Raw genomic sequence first — 24,222 nt, 5'->3', positions numbered from 1 at the left:
TCTTCCCTAAAGCCCTCACCTAATACAGTTTCATGGTCCTCTTTATAAAAATAAGAGGAAAATATTACAAAGTGAGATCAGTTGACCTGCCCTAGTTTTTTGGGCAGGCTCATGGAAATAGCCACAAAAGATATTGTAATTCTTCATTTCTGTCCCAGGGTTCTATTCCTGAAAAGACTTGAAAGTGAGAGAACCTCATGGAATGTCAATACAAATATGCCCCAAATTTATTAAGCCCTCATTGTGCTCAATACTAAGCAGAGTATTGAGAGGAGCTGGGGTGGTGGTGGGAGAATACAAAATTTAGAAAAGACTCATAGAGCTTATCATCTAATAGGGGCATAAGGCATTGCCTACAATAGCTGTAAATCCGGGAGTAAATGTGTAACAATTAACTGTCCCCCACCTTCTCCATGTATGTCTAAGTGCACGTTTCAGTTTAATCTGCATTATTAACATTTTCTCCACTACTTTCTTAATTTGAGACAATCACAAAAAACCAATAATCAAGCCCCGATTTGCTGATTTCTGAGGCATACATTTTCACACTGAAAATTAGCTAGTTCCACCTGGCTCCAGCACATCCACCTCTAATACACAATGTAATAAAATAAATGAATAAAGGAGATGCCACACTTTAGTGGGGTGCATGGTCAGGGGAAAACCGGAATTTTGCCCTGAAATTTAGATGGTATAAAAATTTACACTAGATGAATTTCTGGACCCTTCCTGCTCCTCCATAGCAATGGTATCATGGTATCGTGTTCCAAGGTCTTCTGTATGATGTTGACTTGGTGTCTTCTCCTCCCATTCACCCCTTCCCCACAGTGCTTGATAGAGAGCATATTTAATACTGCTTCCCCAGGTGCAAACATTGCCAATGATAGCTCTATTTACCCCATCTAGAACAGCATGATGTAGTGAATAGAGTGCTGGCCCAAAAGACCTGAGTTCAAGTCCTGCCTCTGACACAAGTTGACTGTATGACCTTGGGCAAGTCTCAGTGCTCTAGGCAACTCTCTAAGGCTCTTAAGTTGGAAATAAGATGCTGATCCACACTGGTAGAGAGTTCCCAGGGAGGAATTTCCTTTACAACAATCAAAAGTCCAGTCCTATACCTTACCTCATCTATTATTAATAAACCCTTGGAATCTTGATTACCGATTTCTACTCCCCTATTCCATTAGGCATCTGAATTTCAATTTTTATAACTAAAGCTTCCTTTCCATCATGTCCCACAAGTCAGTAAGATGGAGCAATTTGTCTTTAGCAAGAATCCTGCGTTTAACATATTGCTATTTCTCACTAGCTGGAGTCAAGCAATTGGCAATGTCTGGTTCCCATAGAAAAACTCAAACCAGGATATGCAGGCACCAATCACAACTATTTTCCTGTCTCTTCTCACCAAAGATGGACCCATCTAAGGCTCAACATCTTTCCAGGTAACACTGGCACTCATTTCTATTTCTATGGTTTTTTTATGTTTCAAAGAAAAAAAAAGAGAAATGGCTTTTTTCTATATCTTTAGATTTTGAGATTGTTTCACCCCCTCTGAGCTCAATGTAATCCTTATTAATTGATTTATTATAAGTATGTATTGGACTTACCTGATTTACCTGTAGCAGGTACTTAATTGTCGGATTGAACTGAACGACCTCCATGCACTAGCATCTTCAATTTAGAGTTTTAGTCCTTAATGGCATTGCCTGTATGATTAATAAAGAACCAACCCGCATTTTGGGTCTGGGGTGGATGGGGAGTTCACCCTCTTCTTGAGTCCACTAAGAGGCCCTTCTCATGAGGTTCTAGATCTATGTATGCTTGGGTTGGGTTCAGTCCTGAGGGATTCTGGCCTTCAGAAAGAAGGAGCAGTATCTTTTTCTCAACCTCTTTGGCTCTTTATACACCCTCTCTGAAACCCTTGGGGAAATTGTCTAAAATGTAGGTTCAGCCACATCTCGCATCTCTCAAAAAGTGGGGAGTAGAGAGTATTCACTGTACAGTTCAAATCAGGCATAGGACAGGTATCTAATTCCTCTACACAAAAGATACGATAAATACTCATAAGGCCCACTAATACACATTACAAGAAAAACTTAAGCAAGCAGTAGCAATATTATAACTACTATTATACATCTGGGAGGTTGAGGCTCAAATATCATAATGTGAGACAGTTTGTAGGATCATTGAAGCATTTCATATTTTATCGTATTACTTATTTTATTATTATTTTATGTTATTACTTCTTTTCATTCATTCTGTGTTACAGCCAAACTAGGGGGGTGGCCGCTAATTTGGCTGTAACATAGGAGGCAGCTAGGTGGGTCAGTAAGTGGATAGAGCTCTGGGCCTAGAATCAGGAAGATCCGAGTTAAAATCTGGCCTCAGACACTCACTAGCTGTGTGACCGTGGGCAAGTCACATAACCGCTGTCTGCTTCAGTTTCCTCATCTGTAAAATGAGCTGGAGAAGGAAAATGGCAAACCACTCCAGTATCTTTACCGAGAAAACCCTAAATAGGGTCATGAAGAGTTGCACATGACCGAAATGACTGAACAACGATAGCAACGGGAAGGACAAACGTACAACTAGCTGCAAGGGAAGACAATAAAATAAACTACAAGAGAAGTCCCAGGGAGCTTTCTATGAGAAATCTGAGCAGAGAGTCATCTCTTTCATCTGAAGAGGTCAGAGAAGACTTTCACAAAGGAGGTGGCATCTGATTTGGGCCTAGAGGAAAGGGAAGGATTACAATGGCAGTGATTTGTGGGGAGAGTGCGAATAAAGTGTTACAGATAGAAAGGACGGGGGGCAATCATAACATGGTATAATACCGAAGTTGGCAAATGGAATGATATTCGAGTTGTTTGGGGGTCCTTGATGGTTTTGATTAAAAAATGAGAGAGGATATTAACTTTCTAAAGTTACACGATAGTGTCTTTACTTTTAGCAAAGGAATCTCTTCTCTAACATTAGGACCAGTCATGATGGTCAGTGATCCAGAACACTGATATTACTTTTATAGGCCTGTCTTGCTGATTTACTTCTTACACCATATTTTCCTGTTCTTCGTACCAATACTGTTTAATTTTATATGTTGTGAGTATCAAGGCTTCCATAATTACACTTGCCAATATTCAGGTCCAGTTTCATCAAATTTTTATTTTTATTTTGTTACATATTTAGTACCTAGAGTATAAAGAAGAATTTGACTATATAAAGGAGTTTCCTCATTTTTATTTTTAGTACCTAATATTTTCATTGCTTTGGGTTCTTATAGATGTGGGTGGTCCCACCAATTATATTCATCCAAATGTACCCAACCTATGTAACTCATGTCCTCCCAACAATCTTCTATAGGGACTCTAATCGGTGTGCTGGAGGGTATTGTGTGTGTGTGTGTGTGTGTGTGTGTGTGTGTGTGTTTTTCTCTCTTGACGTTGCAAGGACACCAACGGAACGCTCAGCGTGTATATTAGTTATCCTTTGCTGTCTCTGTGCCCTTTCCATGTATTTTTATTTTCTTTTTGCTCTCTCATGGCAGCTAAGTGTCACAGTGAATAGAATGCTGGGCCTGGAGTCAGGAAGACCTGAGTTAAAAGCTGACCTCAAACACCATTTACTAGCTGTGGGACCTTGGGCAAATCTCTTAAGCTCTGCTGACCTTGGTTTTGTCATCTGTAGAACAAGGAGCATGATAGATAGCACTACTTCCTAGGGTTGTTGCAAGGATCAAATGAGATAATATTTGTAAAGTGTTGAGCATAGTGCCTTGCACATAGTAGGTACTATATAAATATTGTCTATGATAGCCTCAAACAATGATACGTTTTTTTCATAAAATTAACATTCTTTGGATGGGTTTATATGGCAAGACATGGGACACTTCAGGAGTCTCTGAAAAACTAAAATTGAGTATCGTCCAAAGGCAAATGGAGAGATAAATGATGAACATGAGTGGGCTGTAATGGATTATAAATGAAGACTATTGCAGGAGAAGCAGGTATAAAGAATATATATTGTCAGGGAAATTTTATTGAGTGTTCATATTAAGATTCATGGTGGCAACTGTAGGAGACATTTAAATGAAATGGAAATTCAAATTCAATAGAAAGTACTTAATATGTGCTAAACATACAAAGGTAAATGATATAGCTCATCATTTAGTAAAAGGAATAGACACACACACACACACAAATAAATATAACACTGAATAAAATATAAAAGGATGAAAGAGGTGCCAACAAGTGCTATTTGAGGATTTCTGATTAGGGTTATCTGGGAAATTTCATGAGGAAGTGGCATTTAAACAGGATCTTGAAGAATTTCGAGCATTCTACGTATAAGGAATAGTGTTGAAAAAGGCATGGAAACAAAAAAATCTCTGGAAATGTCAAGTCTAATTTGTCTGAGCATGGAGAAGAATATTCTATGTCTGAATGAGTGAATGAATGGAAAAAGCATTTATGAAGCACTTACTACCCTCTTGGCTCTCTACTGAGTGCTGGGGATGGAAATATAAAAAGTCCCTGACCTCCACGAGCTTCCATTTTGACAGGAGAAGACAATATGTATAAGGGAGAGTGCTGGTTGGGAAGGTCACGGATATGGTGAAATTATGATGAGGAAAGTCAATTGGCATGCCATTTTCATATGTACTATTGATTTGACTACTGTGCCCAGAACAAGATGTAGAAAGCAAGCAGTGGAGGAGTGGTGAGTGAGGGTAGATTAGACTGGAAGGGTAGGTAGGGCAGCACCAGGTTTTGGAGGACCTGAATGCTAAGTGAAGGAGTTTGCATTTTATTTAGTATATAATAAGGAACATTAGGGCAGGTAGGTTGCACAGTGGTTAGTGTGCTGGGCCTGGAGTTAGGAAGATTCCTTTTCTTTAGTTCAAATCTATCCTTAGACATTTGCCAGGTGTGTGACCCTGGGCAAGTCCCTTAACCCTATTTGCTTCAGTTTCCTCATCTGTAAAATGAGTTGGGAGAAGGAGACGGCAAATCACTCCAGTATCTTTGCCATGAAAAAACCCTCTAAGGGCTCATGAAGAGTTAGACATGACTAGGAAATGACTAAACAGCAAGAACATTGGCATAGTGGAATGAGGGCCAGTCTTGTGATCAGGAATACCTGAGTTCAAGTCTTGTCTAGATCACTTAAGTTTTCAGTGCTCTCTCTCAGCACTCCAGCTAGCTCAGTATAATAAGTCTCTAACTTACAATTGAGTTGCTGCTCTGCATTAGGGGTGGGAATTTCCACGCTGGGAGTTCCCTACATTGATTGATTAAAAGTTACACCTCTGTACCAGATCTCTAGGGAAACTTTAAAGTGTTTTGAGCAGAGGAGGGGTGTGATCAGATCTGTGCATAAGGAAGACTAATATCCAGCAACAGATTCCTGTTGTGAGGAAAGTACTTTGTAAACCATAAAGGAGCCCTGTAAATGCAAACTTTTATGGTTATTTTTCATACATTCAGCAAATATTTATTAAATTCTTTTTGTCTGTACTAGGTGCAGGGATGATTGTTTAAATATGGCTAAGTATGACTATGTTCCAGACCTGGTGCTAAGCCCTGAAGATACAAATACAAGCAAGGAGGATAGTCCCTGCCCTCAAGGGGCTTCCATTCTAATGTTGTCAGTCGTATCTTTGTCACTGTCCTTTGGGGTTTCTTGGCAGGGTGCTTTGCCATTTTCTTCTCTGGCTTATTTTACAGATGAGGAAACTGAAGCAAATGGCATTAAGTGACCAGAGCCACACAGCTAGTAAGTGTCTGAGGCTAGATTTGAACCTAGGAAGATGGTTCCTGACTTCAGGCCTATCACTGTATGCACTGCACCCTGCACCACCTAGCTGCTTCACATTATAATGAGGAAGATACATAAAGAAAGTTAAATGCGAGTGCTAAGGAGGTCAGGTGGAGGCCTGGATTCAGTTAAAATAGGGTGAAGACTCATGAATCAAAATCTAGGGTGGTCAAGAGGTGGAGTCCACATTTCTAGCAGGGTGGAAGCGGGGAAATGTTAGGAAGGATGGGTCATGAAGGATATTATAGAGATAGGACATAGTGACTGACTGAGTACAGAGGAGAGGAGTCAAAGATGATAACATCTCTCCTTTAAATTTATTTTTCTCCCATCACAAAGCCACCATCCTGGTGTAGGCACTCACTTCGCACCTGGACTAGTGGAATAGCCTTCTGGTTGGGGTTGGAGACTGGAGCCTCTGCTTGCTCCAGGCCATCCTTCATTCAGTTGCCAAAGTGATCTCTCTAAAGTGCAGGTCTGGCCATGTCACTCCTCCGCACCCCTCCCCCCATCTTCCCACTCCCCATTTATATGGTGTAAATTTTGTACGTACATAGTTGTTTGCATGTTGTCTCACCCATTTGAATGTGAGCTCCTTGAGGGCAAGGTCTGTGTCTTTTACTTTCATTGTATCCCTAGCAATTCCTACTGTGCTTTGGCACATTGTAGCAGGTGCATGATAAAAATTTATTCATTGAATGATTGATTAGACACTAAGGTTTCCACTCTGGATAAAATAGTGGTGCCAACAAAAGAAACAAGAAATTCAGAATAAGGAGCTGGTTTGAGGGGGAAGATAAGTTTGTTTTCCCCCATGTTGAATCTCAGGTCTCTAAGGACAATTTACTAGCTATGTGACCCCCTGGGCAAATCACTTAACCCTGTTTACCTTAGTTGCCTCCTCTGTAAAACGAGCTGGAGAAGAAATGGTAAAACATTCCAGTATCTCGGCCCCAAAAAATCCCAAATGGGGTCTTAAAGACACAACTGAGTGACATTAGAATGGAAGATCCTTGAAGGCAGGGACTATCTTCCCTGCTTGACTGAACAACGACAAAAAAGAACAGCCAAGTGGAGGTGACACTCTTTTTTGTTGTTGTTTTAATTAGGAGTATATAGATAAAACCTAGTCACTGATGTTTCATGAAGACCTTTTTGAGATAAACACCCTATGTTGGATGAATGAAAAAATGAGTGAATGAAAACATTTATTATAAGACATGTTCCTGGCATGTGTTTAGCACTGTGCTAAGTGTTGGGGATAGAGATACAAAAACCAGATAGTCCTTGTCCTCAAGGGGCTTATATTTTAATGGAGGAGACAATACATATAGAGGATTGCTGGCCAAGGAGGGATTTTTTTGGTTTGGAAAGTCAGATGGAAAGTAAGTGGAGTTAGAGGGAAACAGATTCTAGATACATCTTTTGCAGTAGCAATGATAGTACTGATTTTGTTATGGTTCCAGAGCAGGAAAGAGGTGATGGGGGAGCATTATACCCCTTTCAACAGGCAAGAAGATGTCTGGGGGTGGGGTAAAGTGAAATATGAATATGGTGAGGCAGATTAGCATATTAACCAATCAGGTTAGCATGGGCCCCATGGCAGGAGTTCTAGTGTTGAAAGGGTTAAAAGTCTCCCAGGGCACAATCTCTTATCTAGAGAGTACAGCAGATCACTGACAGGCAGGAAGATGGACTGTGGGATCTGTGTATAAGAAACTCAAATGGAGGAAAATGTGGCTAAAGAATTCATCACCATATGAGCCCATGTATGGGTTCAAATCTCAGCTCTGCTACTAACTACCTGTATGAGTGTTAATACAGTTATCCTTTCCACATCATGAGGGTTTGGGCCATGGTGTTCCTGAGATCTGGAAAATCTGTGTAAATTTTTTTGGCCCTTCTCTCATATCAGAGAAGAAATATGAAGTTTTTTTTTCTTTTTCTTTTTCTCTTATGGGGTGTTTATTGTCCCTTATTGTAAAATTTGGGTTAAGTATTTGGTCATAGGCTATATTATATAATACTATACATATGAGTTTCCAGACTTTTTCTTTGTATTCTACTGGCCTTCATACGTTTTCTGTGGCTTCTGTAAAACTCCTCCCAAATTCCCATTTAATTTCTTATGCAGACCCGAGATAAATCGAGACTTCGATGGAGAAAATTGTGTTGTGGAAGGGATAACTGTAGTCACTGTTCCCCTCTGGCTCTCGGTATCCTCATCTGAGGCTAGATCATTTCTAAGCTGTCTTCAAGTGCTAATTCTATTAACAGATTCACTATAATCTAGATTTGGCCACAATTTTGCTACGAATGTTCAGTAGTCTGGTAGATAGTAGTATTTTAAGTAATAAGAAAATGAACTCTCAGAATATCATATATATCTATCTATATCTATATCTATATCTAAATCTATATCTATATCTATATCTATATCTATATCTATATCTATATCTATATCTATATATATATATACTTTCAGGTGATGTCAATACTTTATCCCATGTGGAGGTAGTTTGTTATATGGAAAGCACCCTGGATTGGGAGTCTGGAGGTTGGGGTTACAGTCCCAGCTTTTCCAGTAATGCCCTATGTGTCCATAGGCAAGTGATTTCTCCTTTCTAGACTTAGATTTACTCATCTATAAAGTGAAGTTGTTGGAATCTCTAAGGTCTCTTCTAGCTCAAATAATCTATGAATAATCTATGGTCAACTCTATGAAATCAAGGGAACATTTCTGTCCCATATTATGTAAACTTCTGGTGACTTTAGAAAGGTGCAAAGGCTGAAAAATTGACACTGGTTGGGATAGTTAAAATTTGGGATTACAAAAAACCCCAAGAAACAAAGTGATTTGCTTTTTTCCCCTTCTCTTTCAGATGGTGGAATTGCACGCCTTCGGGTCTATGGTACTGGACAAAAGGATTGGTCTTCGGCAGATCCTAAAGAATTGATTGATCTTGTGTCAATGGTGCATGGAGGGGTTTGTGTGGGCTATAGTAATGCCCATTTTGGCCATCCAAAAAATATTATAGGTAAGTAAATAGTTCTGGGGGTTTGTTTTTTAATTTAAAAAAATTTAGAATCTGGAAAAAAATCATAATGAAAAGTTTGGGGGTCCTAGAAGCTGCTTTCCCATTCTAGTTCTCCTCCTTCCTGCCTTTGACAACATGAGCAAGTTGCCTTTCCTTTCTGGGGGACTCAGTTTTTTGCTTCTTTTTTTTCTGGGTAATTAATCACTTTATTAATAATGCTAGCATATTATTAATAAAAGATGGTCATTTGGTTGTCTTTCTTAGACCAAGACAAACCCTGGAATCCATTGAATTCTTTTTTTTTAATTTTTATTTTTATTTTACAACACATAGTTCTGCATAATTTTGAGTTCCAGATTTTCTCCCCTCCCTCCCCCCTCCCTCCCCAAAATGGCATGGAATCTCATATAACTACCATGAATAACTTCGCATTGAATTAATTTATATACTAGTCAAGTTGTGGAGAAGAATTATGACCAATGGAATGAATCATGAGAAAGAAGAAACAGAACCAAAAAAAAAACCCAAAAACAAAAACAAAAGAGAAGAAAAAAAAGGAGGAGAAAAAGGCGAGCATGAAGTGTGCCTCAATCTGCATTCATACTTCATAGTTCTTTCTCTGGATGTAGATAGCATTCTCCATCGTGAGTCCTTTGGAGTTGTCTTTGTACTTTGTGTTGCTGAGAAGAGCGAAGTCTGTCAGGGTTGGTCTTCACAAAATCCATATATCTGTGGTTGTGTATAATGTTCTCCTGGCTCTGCTCCACTCACTCAGCATTATGTTGTGTAGGTTCTTCCAGGTTGTTATGAAGTCCGTATCATCCCCATTTCTTATGGCACAATAGTATTCCATTACCTTCATGTACCACAGCTTGTTCAGCCATTCCCCAATTGATGGGCATCCCTTTGATTTCCAATTCTTAGCTACCACGAAAAGAGCTGCTATAAATATTTTTGTACATATGGGTCCTTTTCCCGCTTGTGTTATTTCTTTGGGATACAACCCTAGAAGTGGTATTGCTGGGTCAAAGGGTATGAACATTTTTATAGCCCTTTGGACGTAGTTCCAAATTGCTCTCCCAAATGGCTGGATCATCTCACAACTCCACCAGCAATGTAACAATGTTCCAGTTTTTTGCTTCTTAAAATCAAGAAGTTAGACTTGATCAGATTGACACCCAACAACAAGGGCAGCCAACTGTTGGAAACAGATTAAAATGTAATTGGGAAATATTTAACAAGATAAAATACTATTAAACCTAGATTATATTACATTTAAAATTGAGTCAATATGTAGCCTTTAGGGATCCTTATATATGGTTTAGTCTCCACCCTCCCCCTGCCCCAAATCCTTTTTCTATTTTCTATTTGAATTTGGCATTGTTGGACTAGATAATCTTTAAGGTCCTTTCCTGCTTTAAAACCTTTAATTTCACAACAATAAACACAAGGTTTTGTTGATAGTGGCTCAGAGGCTAACAGCTATTTGCAGTTCTCTGGCTATCCCGGGGATCAGGGACACAGAGCTGGCACAGGTGGAGGCTGTCTCCCACAAATCCAGAGTCCAAATGAATGATTTTTGGCATTGAGGTGAAGAGTATGAACCATGCCCTCCAGTATACTTTTAAAGACAAATTCAGTTGGAGGTAGGCAGAGATCCCAGGAGACTGCCTCATGAATTGAAAACAGAGATCCCTTAGATATTATGAGGCCATTTTGGGAGAGTTCCCCCACATCAGGGAAGGGGGGTATAGACCATGGCTGCATTGTAAGGGTGCTGCTGCCAGAGTGAGGTCATCTGGTAGCTTAATATTTTAACTTACTAATAAAAGAGTTAGCTACAAAGTTCAATTGTTTTTGGATGCTTAAGGAATATAAGTGCTGTCAGTACCCTCTGAATTTCACTACCCTAGGGCAAAGTACCAGTCACCCTCCCCTAATTATGGTTCCATACATCAAAGCTCTGACTGTAATCACAGATGAGGTGCTGGTCCTACTTGGAATCAGTAAGGCCCGCCTTATTATAAATTGGTTTCTCATCCTGGCTGTTAGTAACTTTAGCTGTGTGATGTTGAGTAAGTTGCTTCAAATCTCTGGACCTCAGTTTTCTCATTTGTACAGTGAGGGGTTGGATCATGTAACTTCTATGGTCTCTTCTAGGGATAATATGATTAACAGAATAACCATAGGAGACATTTATATAGCACTTTAATAACAGCTGACATTTGTATAGCCCTTTACAATTTGAAAAGCACCTTTCATGTATTATCACATTTGTTCTACCTAACGGTCATTTGAGATAAATTACATCTACACACATATAAACACATGGCATTATTCCCATTTTATAGATGATTTCAGTGTGTGTGTGTGTGTGTGTGTGTGTGTGTGTATTTATGTGTGAGTGTGAGGTGGAGTGGTTCCCTATGGGTCAACACATTTGGCTTGGGTTCCCAGGGCTTATATTTGCTTGTGAAAATGGGTCCCAGACTGGTCTGGCTAGGTGCCTGAGAGTGTGGTTTTGAGCATACAACTCTCTGATAAGGTAGTGAATAATACTGGGGAAGTGAGAATTTCCTCACAGTTATTATATGAAGATTGGGGATAATTCTTCAGTCCCCTTTTGACATGGTCATTTCACTGGTCTGTCACCAGCTCAGGTATACTTTCAGGAACCTGGGGCAACTAGGTGGCCCATTTTTTAAAATAGACTCATAGAATCTTCAGACTGGAAGAAACCTTAAAGGTTGTCTAGTCTAACCCTTAGGCTGGAATCTCTTCTGGTATATTCCTATACTAGCTTACTGATAGGTGGTCATCTTCTGTTGTTGTTTGTCCTTCGTTCTCAAAGAGGACCACGACATCAGGGAGGTGATGCCATGACATGCAAGCGAATTGGATTTAAGTGAGGGAGGGCTGTGCAAAGTCACCGGCCTCATTTTCTCCTCTGGAGCCATCTGGGTCCAGTGGCCAGATACACATCAGAATGACTGGAGATGGCCATGGTCATCTAGCCTCTGTGTGAACACTTCTCATGACATATTCAGTTCACTTTCTCCAAGGTAGTCTGTGCTATTATTGGACAGATCTGGTCAAAACTTATTACTGAGGTTTACCAAGATATTCATCCATGTAAATTTCACCTACTGACCCTAGGTCCATCCTTTGGATGATAGAGAGAACAGGATGATTCTGCCTCCCTCTCATGTTTATGATCATGATGAGTCAAATGGGAGACAGAGAAATTGGTTAGGTTTTTGCAATAGTACAGGCAAAGAGCTTTTTAAACATTTGAAGACAGATTTTGGGTCTTTCCCACTAAATCTTCTCCAAAAGAACCATTTCTGATTCTTCTAACTAGTCTTATCTGTTCTAGCTTTTCAACATCTATTTTAAAATATACTGACCACAGGGCTATGCTTAGGGACGTGCAAAGAGTGGAATAAATTCATCTGTTATTTCCCAGTTCTCACTCAACAGTTTTTTTTCTGTGAAATTACAAGCAGTTGTGTGTGTGTGTGTGTGTGTGTGTGTGTGTGCCTGCACGCACACACACACACGCAGGGAAGAGCCAAAATATGGCATTGTGTGGAAAGGTGGAGGGAACAGTACTACCTCTTAACTAGGTAATAGTAAGAGAGTGAGTTTACCTGACTGTATACCCATGGGCTTTAGGTCTTCTTTGAGCACCAACCAGAGTTGCTTCTTCCCATCTAGCTGCCTGCCTGAGTCACCAATTTCTATAGCCACCTGATAAATAATCCACCAAATGATAAGTTTTTTCAAATGTCTACTATGTGCTAGATACTTTGCCAAGTACTGAGAACACACACAAAAAATGCCTTCAAGGATCTTCCATTCTATTATTGGAAGGCCCAGGAAAATCATATATACTTGCTCTATACTCAGACAGTTGCTGTGGCCCCTAAAGTTGAATGGGATCTTCCAGAAATATTTTAACCATTAAAGACCCAGGCTTTGGGGGATGCTTGTCCCTAGTTGAAATGGACCGTCTGAAGGTGGGGCGATGGGCTAGAACGGAACCCTTTTGTATTTATAATCTTTCAGATTCACTTTCCCACTCATTCAACAAACATTTATTAAACACCCTGGGTATGCAGAATGTTGTACTAGGCACTGAAGGAGACATAAAGTTTAGATGAGACAAAGCCTCTGAGGTCATGGAACTTAGCAAGAGTTATAACACAGTATACAATATTACATGTTAAGCACTTTAAAGAGGTTCAAAGTCCTATGTGAGGTCTGAGAGGGTAGGTGGTTATTGACCTAGGGGACCAATCAGGTGATTTTATGATATGAAGCAGATCTATAGTAGTAACACTCTTTCCTAATTTTTGGCATAGGTCATTGAACTAAAAGATAAAATAACATTAGCCCTGTGGTTATGTCTGATTCTACAGGTTCATTAACTAAAATTCAAATAATATATGCTGGAATGCTTAGGTGGTTAAATTATAAGCTAGAGCTTGTAGTTGAATTACCCCTTATGAATGCCTTGTTACCTTTGAAAGAAAATCATATAACATGCTGCTGCGTATTATTTTTCAATAAGGTATAGGAAAGCCGAAGTCCATGGCTGATGGCTGGGAAACTGCAAGAAGACTAGACAGGCCACCAATAATAGAAGTAAGGAGATGAAATGTGATTGTGGTTTATAAATGTGATTCAATTCAACAAATATGTTAAGCACCTATAATATGTGAGACCTTGGACTAGGCCCTGGGGAGTCAGAGAAACAAAGATAGTCCTCTGTACTCTTTTGAGCTTTATTTGGAAGGTTCTGGGAGAGCATACAACATTTACACAAATATAAATGTTTTATAAAAAGCAAATACAGTATATTTTGAGGATCAAGAAAGCCCCAACAACTAGATCAGGAAAAGTTTTCCATAAGAGTGGGTAGCACCTGAACTAAGCCTTGAAGAAAATAAGACTCTGGAGAGGTATCATTGATGAGGGAATGAAGTCCAGGAGTAGCAGCCCACCTAAGCAAAGGCTGGGAGGTGGGAGATAGGATGCCAAGTTCAGGAGAATAGCAAATAGGGCAGTTTGGTTGGAACATATGTGGATGGGAGTAGTGTTCAAGAAGTTGAAAAATTCTTAATAAAGCTTTTTCTAAAAAAGTAAAAGAAACTCCTAGTTCTGTCCAAAGTTGCTATAAATGCTTTTTGTAGAAATTTAGGGATTACAAAGCACTTAGGGATTTTGAGAAACACTTGGAAGAACTCTGAACCCAGATATGCTGGTTACTGTTGATGGTGGTACAGTGGATAGAGTGCTGGGCCTGGAGTCTTTAAGGAGTTCAGATCTGGTCTCAGACACTTACTAGCTGGCTGACCTTGGGCAAGCCACTTAACCCTGTTTGCCTCAGATTCCTCATCTGTATAATGAACTGGAAAAGAGGATGGCAAATTAATTATATGCCAAGAAAACCCCAAATGGGGTCATGAAGAGTCGGGTACAACTGAAACACAAGAAACAGTTGATGCTATTACTATGTTCTTGGGATAATCAATCAACGAGCATTTTTCAGATGCTTACTATGTTCTATGTACTATGCTGAGCACTCATGTTAGGAAGACAAAAATAATCTTTTACCATCAGGAGCTTACTATTCTTGTATAATTCTATGCTTATTGCTTCTGAAATCAACTTTTAAGCAACACTTCAATTTAATGATAACAAAATTTACTTGTCAGATTTAGGGAAAAGCCCCTTCAAATTGATGTTGCTTAATGTTTGCGGATACCTAATTATGAAACACCTGAGAGTATGGTATAGAGACTAGGACTTATGGTTAGGAATACTTGGACTCAAGTCCTTTCTCTGATGCATGCTAACTCTGTGATGATAGGCAAGTCATTGAACTCAGTGTGAGATGAAATGATCCCGAGGCTACAAATTACTAAGGGTATCTTTTCTGGGGGTGTGTGTGTGTGTGGTTAATTTACACTATAGAGGGTGTTTCTATACTGGGAGTTCCTCATGCCTATAAAATCACATGTCTGGACAGGCTTGGGAAAATGATACATAGTATGATCATTGGTGGTTATGGTGGCTAGAATTCACTAAATTACTCTTTTTTTAAAATCATTGGATAGAGGAAGACCTTCAGAGAATTGGGCATATCCCTTTCTTTATGGAAAGATATGAACAAGGATATTGAACTAACTATATGGGAAAATGTGGAGGAGTCACCATGTTTATTTTGGAGGTAGTGCCCACATTGATGAGATCCCAGATACACTGAAATATAGGAGATCATTGAATTGCAAATATTCTTTGCTATTTTCAGGGATCTGCTAAAGATTCTTTCCACTGGTAAAGATTCCAATGCCTCTGTATCTATAAATTGTGCCTGAAAATGAAACTCCAAACACCCATCATTCCTTGGTGGTCCATTCTATGTGGTTGAGCTTGCTGAGGCTGGTCCTCAGGCATTGGACTATATGCCAATTAATCCTTAGGCCTCTGCCTGAAGACTTTTCAGCTTGGTAGGATCTGCTATAGATTGTCCTTTGCTGGTAAAGCTCTCAGGATCATCTCCATACTGTAATGAGGATCTAGAGGCGGACTGCCCCAGAGGTCCACAAAAGAAAAACAAAATAAAACAACTGTTCTCTGTATTTGTAATGTTAAGACAAATTTTCTGTTTTGTTTGGTCTGACACCTACTCTTCCCTATACCTTTCTAGGATGGGCTTTATTTTTCCATATGGTAAAGATCATGGTATAGAATATCTGCCTCCTCTATATGGAAGCTTAAGGACAGACCATTTCAGTGTATAGATTTAAATAGGAAAAAACTTGCCATGTGAGAGGTTGTTTACATATGACTCATAAACAATTCATCATTAATTGATATTTACTGAATATACTCATGGTTGAGTCATGACCAGGACCTGGGGATTTGGGAGGGTGGTTGTCTATAGAAGATATAGCCCTCCTTTCCAAGTAATTTCCAATCAAGTTCAAAGCAAAATTTGTCAGATGTACCTTAGTTTCAAAATGAAGCTTTCAAATAATTGGGTATATCATTTTATGAAAAGATATGAATAATAATGCTGAACAGTATGGAAAACATAAGGAGGAATTTCTATCTACATTGTTAGAAGCAATGCCCATATTGATGAAATTACAGACAGATTAAACTATAGAAAATCACTGAAATGGAAATATCTTTTGATACTTTGAGATTTCCATGATTTAAAACTAAGAGAACAACATAGAAAAATACTCAAACTTTCAAATTGAATCTTAATTTTCTCCTGCTTATTTTTATGGTTAGCATCTTAAGAAGGTTTCAAGTGTATCTGTTCTTTTCAAACTACAGACTGATGATAATGGAGTTCTGCTGGTACCTGGTGGTGAATGGGCGATTTTCAGACTGGCACATCCTGGTGTAGTCACTCAAATAGAGATAGACACACATCATTTTAAAGGTAAATAAAATTCCATTAGTATATGCACTGAAGGCAATGAGGGGATTAGGACAGCAAATGGTTAATTGTGGGAAATGAGTGAACCACACTGACTCCATCTTATGACTCAATTCTGAAGCTAGCTCAGTTCTCTTTTCTGTTCAGTTATGGATCTAGTCCAATTTCTGTCTTATAAGAAAGCTTTATTCAATTATGGGAATCATGGGAAAATGATTGCATTGTTTGAACCTAACCCTGAGTGGCTGGGAAGCTAGACCACCTCTACCTGTTGCTTAGAGACTCTTAACCAAGGACCTAGTTTATGCTGACCAGAAACCCAGTCAGATACAAAGATTTATGCAAGGATTTTTCTCACAATTGTTTCTCTCGAGCAACCCATATGTCTTATCTGAAAACTGGTTCCATATTGATCAATCACTTATTGGTTTCATATTCCTTTGATTGTTTACAGATACTTAGTGGGTGGGGGGGGGAGCGGGACACATCTTTTTCTGAAGTCAGGAAATTGTACCTGTTTGCTCTCTCCCTCCCAATTTGGAAAGTGCCTAATCTTTCCTTCAATTAGAAATCAGATTACCCATGTTGTATTGTTTCCTTTTAATTATTCGATCTTATTTGATTATTTTTCTTCAATTTTTTTTTCAGTATTTTTTTGGGTCTCCTTTAGTAAGTCATTAACTTGTTTTTCATGATTTTCTTGCATCATTCTCATTTCTCGTCCCAATTTTTCCTCTACTTCTCTAAGTTGCTTTTCCAACTCCTTTTTGAGTTCTTGCATGGCCTGAGACCAGTTCATGTTTTTCTTGGAGGCTTTTGGTGTAGGCTCTTGCACTTTGTTGACTTCTTCAGGCTGTAAGTTTTGGTCTTCTTTGTCACCAAAGAAAGATTCCAAAGTCTGAGACTGAATCTGGGTGCGTTTTCGCTGCCTGGCCATGTTCCCAGCCAACTTACTTGACCCTTGAGTTTTTTTTGTCGGGGTATGACTGCTTGTAGAGCAAAGAGTACTTTGTTCCAAGCTTGAGGGGATGCACCATTGATTTCAGAGCTATTTCTATATAGCCAGCTCTTCCACCCCAGTACTCCTCCTTCCTCAAGAACCACCAACCCGGACCTGATGCAAATCTTCAGCAGGTTCTTCACTCCTGCTCTGATCCGCCACTTAATTCCTCCCACCACGTGGGCCTGGGGCCGGAAGTAACTGCAGCTGTAGTTCTGTAGCTGCATCTCCCCCACTGCCCCTGGGGTGGTGGCCGAACCCCGAACTCTGTCCCCCGCAGCTTTTCCCACTAACCTTCTCTGTTGTCTTTGGTGTTTGTGGGTTGAGAAGTCTGGTAACTGCCACAGCTCACTGATTCAGGGTGCTAGGGCCTGTTCTGCCCGGCTCCTGGTCTGGCTGGTCCTGCTGCCTCCCACACTGAGTTCCAATCCCCCCCACTCCATGCTCGATAGACCTCATCAAGCGACCATCCAGTCTGTCCTGGGCTGGACCCCTGTTTCCCTCTGCTATTTTGTGGGTTCTGCAGTTCTAGAATTTGTTCAGAGCCATTTTTTATAGGTTTTTGGAGGGACGTGGTGGGGAGCTCACGCAAGTCCCTGCTTTCCAGCCGCCATCTTGGCTCCACCCATGGAAGTCTGTGATAGCAAGTTTAAATCTAGGTTGAGCCCAGGAGCTCAGAACAAGGGCTGGCCCAGAGTTATGCACGCCACCACTGCTGTGAGTAAGAGAGCAGCTCCACTATTTGATTATTTTTATTGTGTAAAAGTCTGTCTTCCCCTGTATTTGGGTTCTAGCCCTAAGCTGAGGAAGAGGCCTGGTCCCCATTTGTTAGGTAATTGGCACACATTGCTTAAGAAATCGAAATACTCAGAAGCTCAGACCTTTGTTTCCTCAGTCATTTCATATTTCACCTGCCACAGCATATATGCATTACCAACGATGGTCTGGACAGAAATTTTGGATGAGCCATTTGTGTATTCCAGGCCAAAAACTGCAATTTTCTTGTGACTATTCACAGGAAGGTTCATGGCATTCTTTGTAATTAAGACATGGAGGCTGAGATCTCAAAACGAATCCCTGTGTGCCCTGAAGGGTATTAATATTATTTCTGGTATTAATAGTATGTATATCTATAGAGAAGTGGCTAGAGAGTTGGGTTCAGGTCCCATCTATGTCATCCTGACTGTGTGACCCAGGGAACGGGAAAATCACTTAATCTTTCTCTGTCTCAGTCAACTAGCTCCCTAAGATTATACATTTCAGAAAAGGTATTGATGTGCTTTGCTGGAGAAAGTTTCTGCATCAGGAGTTTAGTCACTGGGTGCTTCTAGTGCTTATGGAATTTCATGTCTAATGGGGGAGAAAAACCCTAAATCTGGTGTTTCTGTAATGTTTCTTGTTCCACTGTCACCTTTCATGGTCTCTAGTACTGTGGAAAGAACCACAGGATAGTCTGATCAGGTGGATCCACCTCCCTGCCTCCTTCCTACACCAGATCCTAGGTATCAAATGTATCAGGTTGTTACAGACTCTTTTTTTTTCTCTGGGAAAATCCCCTCCAACCACATAGGACTCTTTCCCTATAAAAGTAGGAATTCGCAAAGGATCTCATATCAGCCATTTATAGCTTAATGCAAATATAAGGTGATGTGTTCTCTCTCCAAAGGATATCTACGTTTTAAGTCTTGTCTCCAGTTGTGGAATAAATGGATTTATCTTCCTTGATAAAGGAATCTCAGGTATCAGTGGGGGTTGGAGAAAAGAAGGTATTTTGGTAGCAGGCAGGGAAGCTCCTCCACCATTTCATACTGGATGTCCTACAGACATTTCAAATTCAACATGTCTGAAGCAGAACTCATCATCTCTTGACCCAACTCCCCTTGATCTTCCTGCCCAACTTCCCTCCACCCCTTCCAAACTTTTCTTCTTCTGTCAGTAGCACCATTCTTCTAGTTTCCCAGGTTCTCAACCCCAGCATTATCATTCATCTCAGCATTATCATTTGGGCTTCCTGAGGCTGGAGAACCTGGAGGCAGGTTAAAGACTGGCAGAACTTCCTATTACTTTTCTTTAAGTTTCTCTGAGAGCTTACTAGGGCCTTGCTTTAATAAGGAGCTGGATTTCCCAGACTCATATAGGCAGTAATGAAAAGAGCATTGGATTTGGTATCATAAGACTTGGATTTGAATTCTGGATCTATTATTTATTGCATGGCTGACTTTGGGCATGTGCCTTAACTTTTCTGAGCCTCAGTTTCCTCATCTGTAAAGTGGGGGAATTGGATTGGATGATTTCTAAGGATTCTTTCAGGTCTAACTCCTATAATTTCTTACTGCCTCCTATAGACTTGGTTTTGTATCCCAGATTTGTTACTTTTTAATTGTGTAACTTGTATAAGCCACTTCTCTCTGGGCCTTAGTTTCCCCTTATGTAAAATGAAAGGAACAGACTATATGATCTTCAAGATTCCAAATCCTCAGACTCTGACTTCTGAAGAACTCTGTGAAGAAGGGGAAGACCACAAGCTGTACTTCAAGTCCTCCTTCTGAGATGGACTTAATGCACAACACACAAGAAAATTAGAGTCTCAGAATTGGGAGGGACCACAGGGTTCATACAGACTGGTTATGTCTTCATTATGCTCCTTGGAATAAATAAGCAGGATGAGTCTAATCTCACTATCACTTGACAACCCTGAAAATACTTGAAAACAATTATCATGCCTTTCCTGAGTCATCCTCTCTTCAGTATAAACATTGCAATTCCTTCAAAAAGGGTGGCATATGGCATGTTCTTCAGTGCTTTCACCATCCTGATTGTTTTTTTCTGAACAACAATAAGCCCAGGCTGGAGGCACCATGAATCCTTGTCACAGTACAATGGGAAAATTGCTGCACATGGAATCAGAGGCCCTGGGCTCAAATCCCAGCTTTGCCACTTAATACCTGTGTGGCCTTGGGCAAGTCAAGTAACCTTTCTGGGCTTCTGTTTCCTTGTCTGTAAAAATGAGAGGGTTGCACTAGATAACCTCTAAAGTTCCTTTGAGCTCTAAATCTGTGGTCCTAAGAGTTCCCACTATTCATCCAAGAAAGAGTAGGCAGCCCCTAGAGTTTATGGAGCAGGGGAGTGACGTCAGACCTGTGCTTAAGGAATCATTTTGGCACCTAAGTAGAGGATGGGTTGGCGTAGGAAGAGACTAGAGGCTGGAGACCAATTCAGAGGCTATTGCAATCATCCAAGTAAGAGGTAATGAGGATTTGCATTAGGGTGGTAGCTATGTGAGTGGAGAGAAGGGGACATTTACAAGAGATGTGATGAAGGGAGAAATGACAAGATTTGGCAATAGCTTGGTTATGTGGGATGAGTGAGGGTGAGGAATTGAGGACGACACTGCTTGTGAGCCTGGGTAACTAGAAGAATGGCAGTGCCCTTGACAAAACAGGCAAGTTTAGTAGAGGAGAGGGCTTTGTTTGTTTATTTTTGTGGAAAGATGAGTTCTGATATGGCCACACTGAGTTTGAGATGTCTCTGAAACAACCAATTTGAAATGTCAAAGATATAATACTGAATTCTCTATCCTGGGCCCTTTTAAATTTTTCTTTCTATGTTTCTTTCTATGACTTTATCAGCTTCTGTGGGTTTATAATCTTCTATGCAAATGACTTGCATATATGTATATTCATATATTCATATGTATATATAGATGTGTATATACATACAAACATACACACACATACACACACACACACATATCCAGCCCAAGTCCCTCTCCTTAGCTCCAGTCCTACCATGTCACCAATTGCTTACATTGTACTATCTTTCCTCAAGTCCTTTGATTTCTATTTCCACACCTGATAGATACACTGGGATGGTAGAAATGTACCACCTGATATATCTCTCTTCCTCCACCATCCACACCATCATCACAACCCTCCCTATCCTCACTTCTTTCCCCCAAGGCCTTGGAAAAAGGTGGTGCTTCCCACAAAAAATATTGGGGTCCCCTTTCCTGGGTCCTCTTCTTCTACATACACAGCTCTCACTAAAGCCCTAAAAATGGAGAGATATTCTTGACAAACGGGTAGACCATGGCAGAACAGTGTGAAACCCTTGACTACAGTGTGCTTTGTTTATGTAGAATATTTGTTATCATAGCCCTATATATCTTATTTTATTGTCACATTAGAAAATATGATGCTACCATGAAAATATTTTCCCAGCTTCATGATAATTCCAGATGTGCCAAACAGCAGCACGAGAGTGATTAAATTTGTAGGCTAGGAAGTTTATCAAACACATTCCACCTTCAAGGATAGAATATTATTCATTTAAATTTAATGTGCCCGACAATTAGCATATGTCAGGCCATTCTTCATGCCTTAGAAAAACATATCCTCATTTATTCTTTGAGGCAATGGCAGCCTGGGCATATACTGGGCGACCCACTTTGACAATTATCTGTGTACTCTCTCTCTTTCTCTGTCTGTCTGTCTTTGTCTGTGCCTCTTTCTCTTCCCTTCCCGCCCCCCCCCCCATTCCCTATCTCAAATTCAAGCCTGGAAAGATAGATTACCCCTACCTTGCCTTGAAGCAAAAAGTTTTGTGTCTGCCATCAGCAAGAACCCTGCATTTACGACTAAGTAGGATACTGCCTATGTCTCCATTCCCTTCTATTAGGTAATTACCCAGATACCTGCAAACTTGAGGGCTGTGTTCTAACGACTCAAGAGGAAGAAGAAGGTATTTTGCAAAAGTGGCATTTACCAAGTGTCAAGTGGAAACCGCTACTTTCTGTCACAAAGGTGAGTGACTGCTCTAGATACTGTTATTTTACCAAATGGATAGGATAGCACAGATGAGTAGTTGGCTAAAATGCCTGTTTTGGGAGAAATTATGACTTGACCACAGATCTCTCCTGAAGAGTGAAGTCAAACTTTAATCAATCAATCAGCAAGCACTTATTAAGGACCCAAATACTGTATTAGAGAGGAATCATATACAAAGAATGAAGTGATCCCTAATTTTAAGAAGCTTACATTCTAATGGGAGACAACAAACTTGGCTATAAATATATACAGAATAAATATAAAGAAGGAATGGAACAAGCATTTATTAAGCATCTACCATGTGCCAGTCACTGTGTTAAGCAATTTACAAATGTTATCTCATTTGATCCGCACAATAACCCTGGCAGGCAGATGCTATCATTCTCCTCTTTTTACCGTAGAGGAAACTGAGTCAATCACTTGCCCAAGGTTCTACAGCTAGTAGGTATCTGAGTCCAGATTTGAGCTCAGGTCTTCCTGAGTGCAAGTCTGGTGATCTATCCACTGTGCCACTTAGCTGTTGCCTCTTAAAGAGAATTAAATGGGTAGAGAGTTTCTTAGGTTAAATTTGAATAGCAATGTCCATTTGGAAATTCATGTGATTGATGAGCACATAGTGGATCCTGGATTTCTTTACTTTCATGTTTACTAATAATTGCTTTTATTTTGAAAGCTAGTATGTACAAACAATTCATAGATTCATCTTCAATGGATTTGTGATCTCATAAGTGGGGACTCTTCCCCTCTAGAAGGCAGCTAGGTAGTGAAGTGGATAGAGTGCTGGACCTGGAGTTAGGAAGACCTGAGTCCAAATCTGGCTTCAGATACTTGCTGTGTGACCTTGGGCAAGTCAAATAATGTCTGTCTGCTTCAGTTCCTGAGTTGTAAAATGGGGAGAACAAATAGCATCTACCTGCCAGGGTTGTTGTGCGGATCCAATGAATTAATATTTGTCAGGTGTTTAGCTCTTAATAAATGTTTCTTCCCCCCTTTCTCCTCCTCCTCCCCCTCCTTCTCCTCCTTCTTCTCCTCTTTTTTCTCCTTCCCTTTCCTCTTTCCCTCTCTCCATAGCTCTGCAACTAAAATGGACTCTGAGAATGCTGCCCTTCTTCTCTTCATCCCACTCCCATCCCAGTGCATAGCTCTTCTGACTACTACTTGAGAGGAAGCCAGGAGGGAGGGTCAGTAGTTTTTCTCCGAGCTAAAGTGGAGTTTAACCAGACCTTAGATCTGGAAGGCATTTGAAAAATATACCTTTGGATGCCTTGTGGTAAAAATGAATTAGATAATCTCAACATTCTAGGTGGCTCTAAATGTATAATCCTGTTCTAATGAGGGGTTGGGTATATATCTCTGATCATGTCAATCGTGGACTGAGAGAGATTCATCACAAGCCAGACTACTCCCACCTCAGGCAAGCTATACAAAAGGATCTATTTTCCATCCAGTCAGTGAACAATGAATCATAGCGGGGTAAGAATTCCACCTGGTTAAGATGGTTTAGGTAGGGTAAATTTTTGGGTAAGGTCTGGAATGTCCTTAAGACTGGGCTTTGAATGAGGAGATAGAAAGGGGAAAAAAAAGCCCTGGATTCTGCCTTCTTCCTCTGATATTAATACAAGAGAGAAATAATCATTTCTTTCAAAACCACCAGCAATGTTCTCATCCAGGTTTCTGTTGTCCTTGATTCTCTTCCTCAGTTGTCGTCCAACAAGAAGCATTTATTTGATAGTGTTGCTCTCCAGCTGCAAAATGTCATAACCCATGTGAAAATTACCATTGCTCCAGATGGGGGAGTGAGCCGTCTTCGTTTGTGGGGCTTCCCCAGCTCTATCTGTCTCCTACGGCCCAGTGAAAGAGTGATGTCCTCCAGACGATTCCCTGTGATTGTGCCTTTGAAAGCAATGAATTCTACCTTCAAAATCACCTGAAATTGGGATAGTAGTTAAATGTTAAGCATCGCGGTAACGTGCTTTCTCGGAACAATTTGAACACCTGGACCTTTAGAAACATTTGTGCTTTTATCTCTTTGCGATCGAGATGACTCCTGGAGACATAATAAAACATTTCCCCACCTCCAAGAGA

The 24,222-nt window shown here is 40.2% G+C and overlaps 1 protein-coding gene across 3 annotated transcripts in view; it reads left to right on the top strand.

Annotated features, from left to right (window-relative positions):
- The window catches only part of ALLC (allantoicase), a 50,068-nt gene extending 25,846 nt beyond the window's left edge, over window positions 1–24,222 (top strand). For all 3 annotated transcript variants that reach the window (XM_036749143.1, XM_036749141.1, XM_036749142.1), the window contains 6 exons: window positions 1,310–1,442; window positions 8,697–8,852; window positions 13,426–13,499; window positions 16,206–16,314; window positions 21,989–22,113; window positions 23,838–24,222. In XM_036749143.1, the coding sequence (XP_036605038.1) occupies window positions 1,310–1,442; window positions 8,697–8,852; window positions 13,426–13,499; window positions 16,206–16,314; window positions 21,989–22,113; window positions 23,838–24,068 (828 nt within the window). In that variant the 3' untranslated portion in view covers window positions 24,069–24,222. The remainder of the gene's footprint in view (window positions 1–1,309; window positions 1,443–8,696; window positions 8,853–13,425; window positions 13,500–16,205; window positions 16,315–21,988; window positions 22,114–23,837) is intronic.

The sequence above is a fragment of the Trichosurus vulpecula genome, chromosome 3 (genome assembly GCF_011100635.1).
Source record: "Trichosurus vulpecula isolate mTriVul1 chromosome 3, mTriVul1.pri, whole genome shotgun sequence".
In the NCBI taxonomy this organism is placed as follows: Eukaryota; Metazoa; Chordata; class Mammalia; order Diprotodontia; family Phalangeridae; genus Trichosurus; species Trichosurus vulpecula.
The sequence above is the reverse complement of the archived record's forward strand: the minus strand, read 5'-3'. Positions and strand labels throughout refer to the sequence as shown.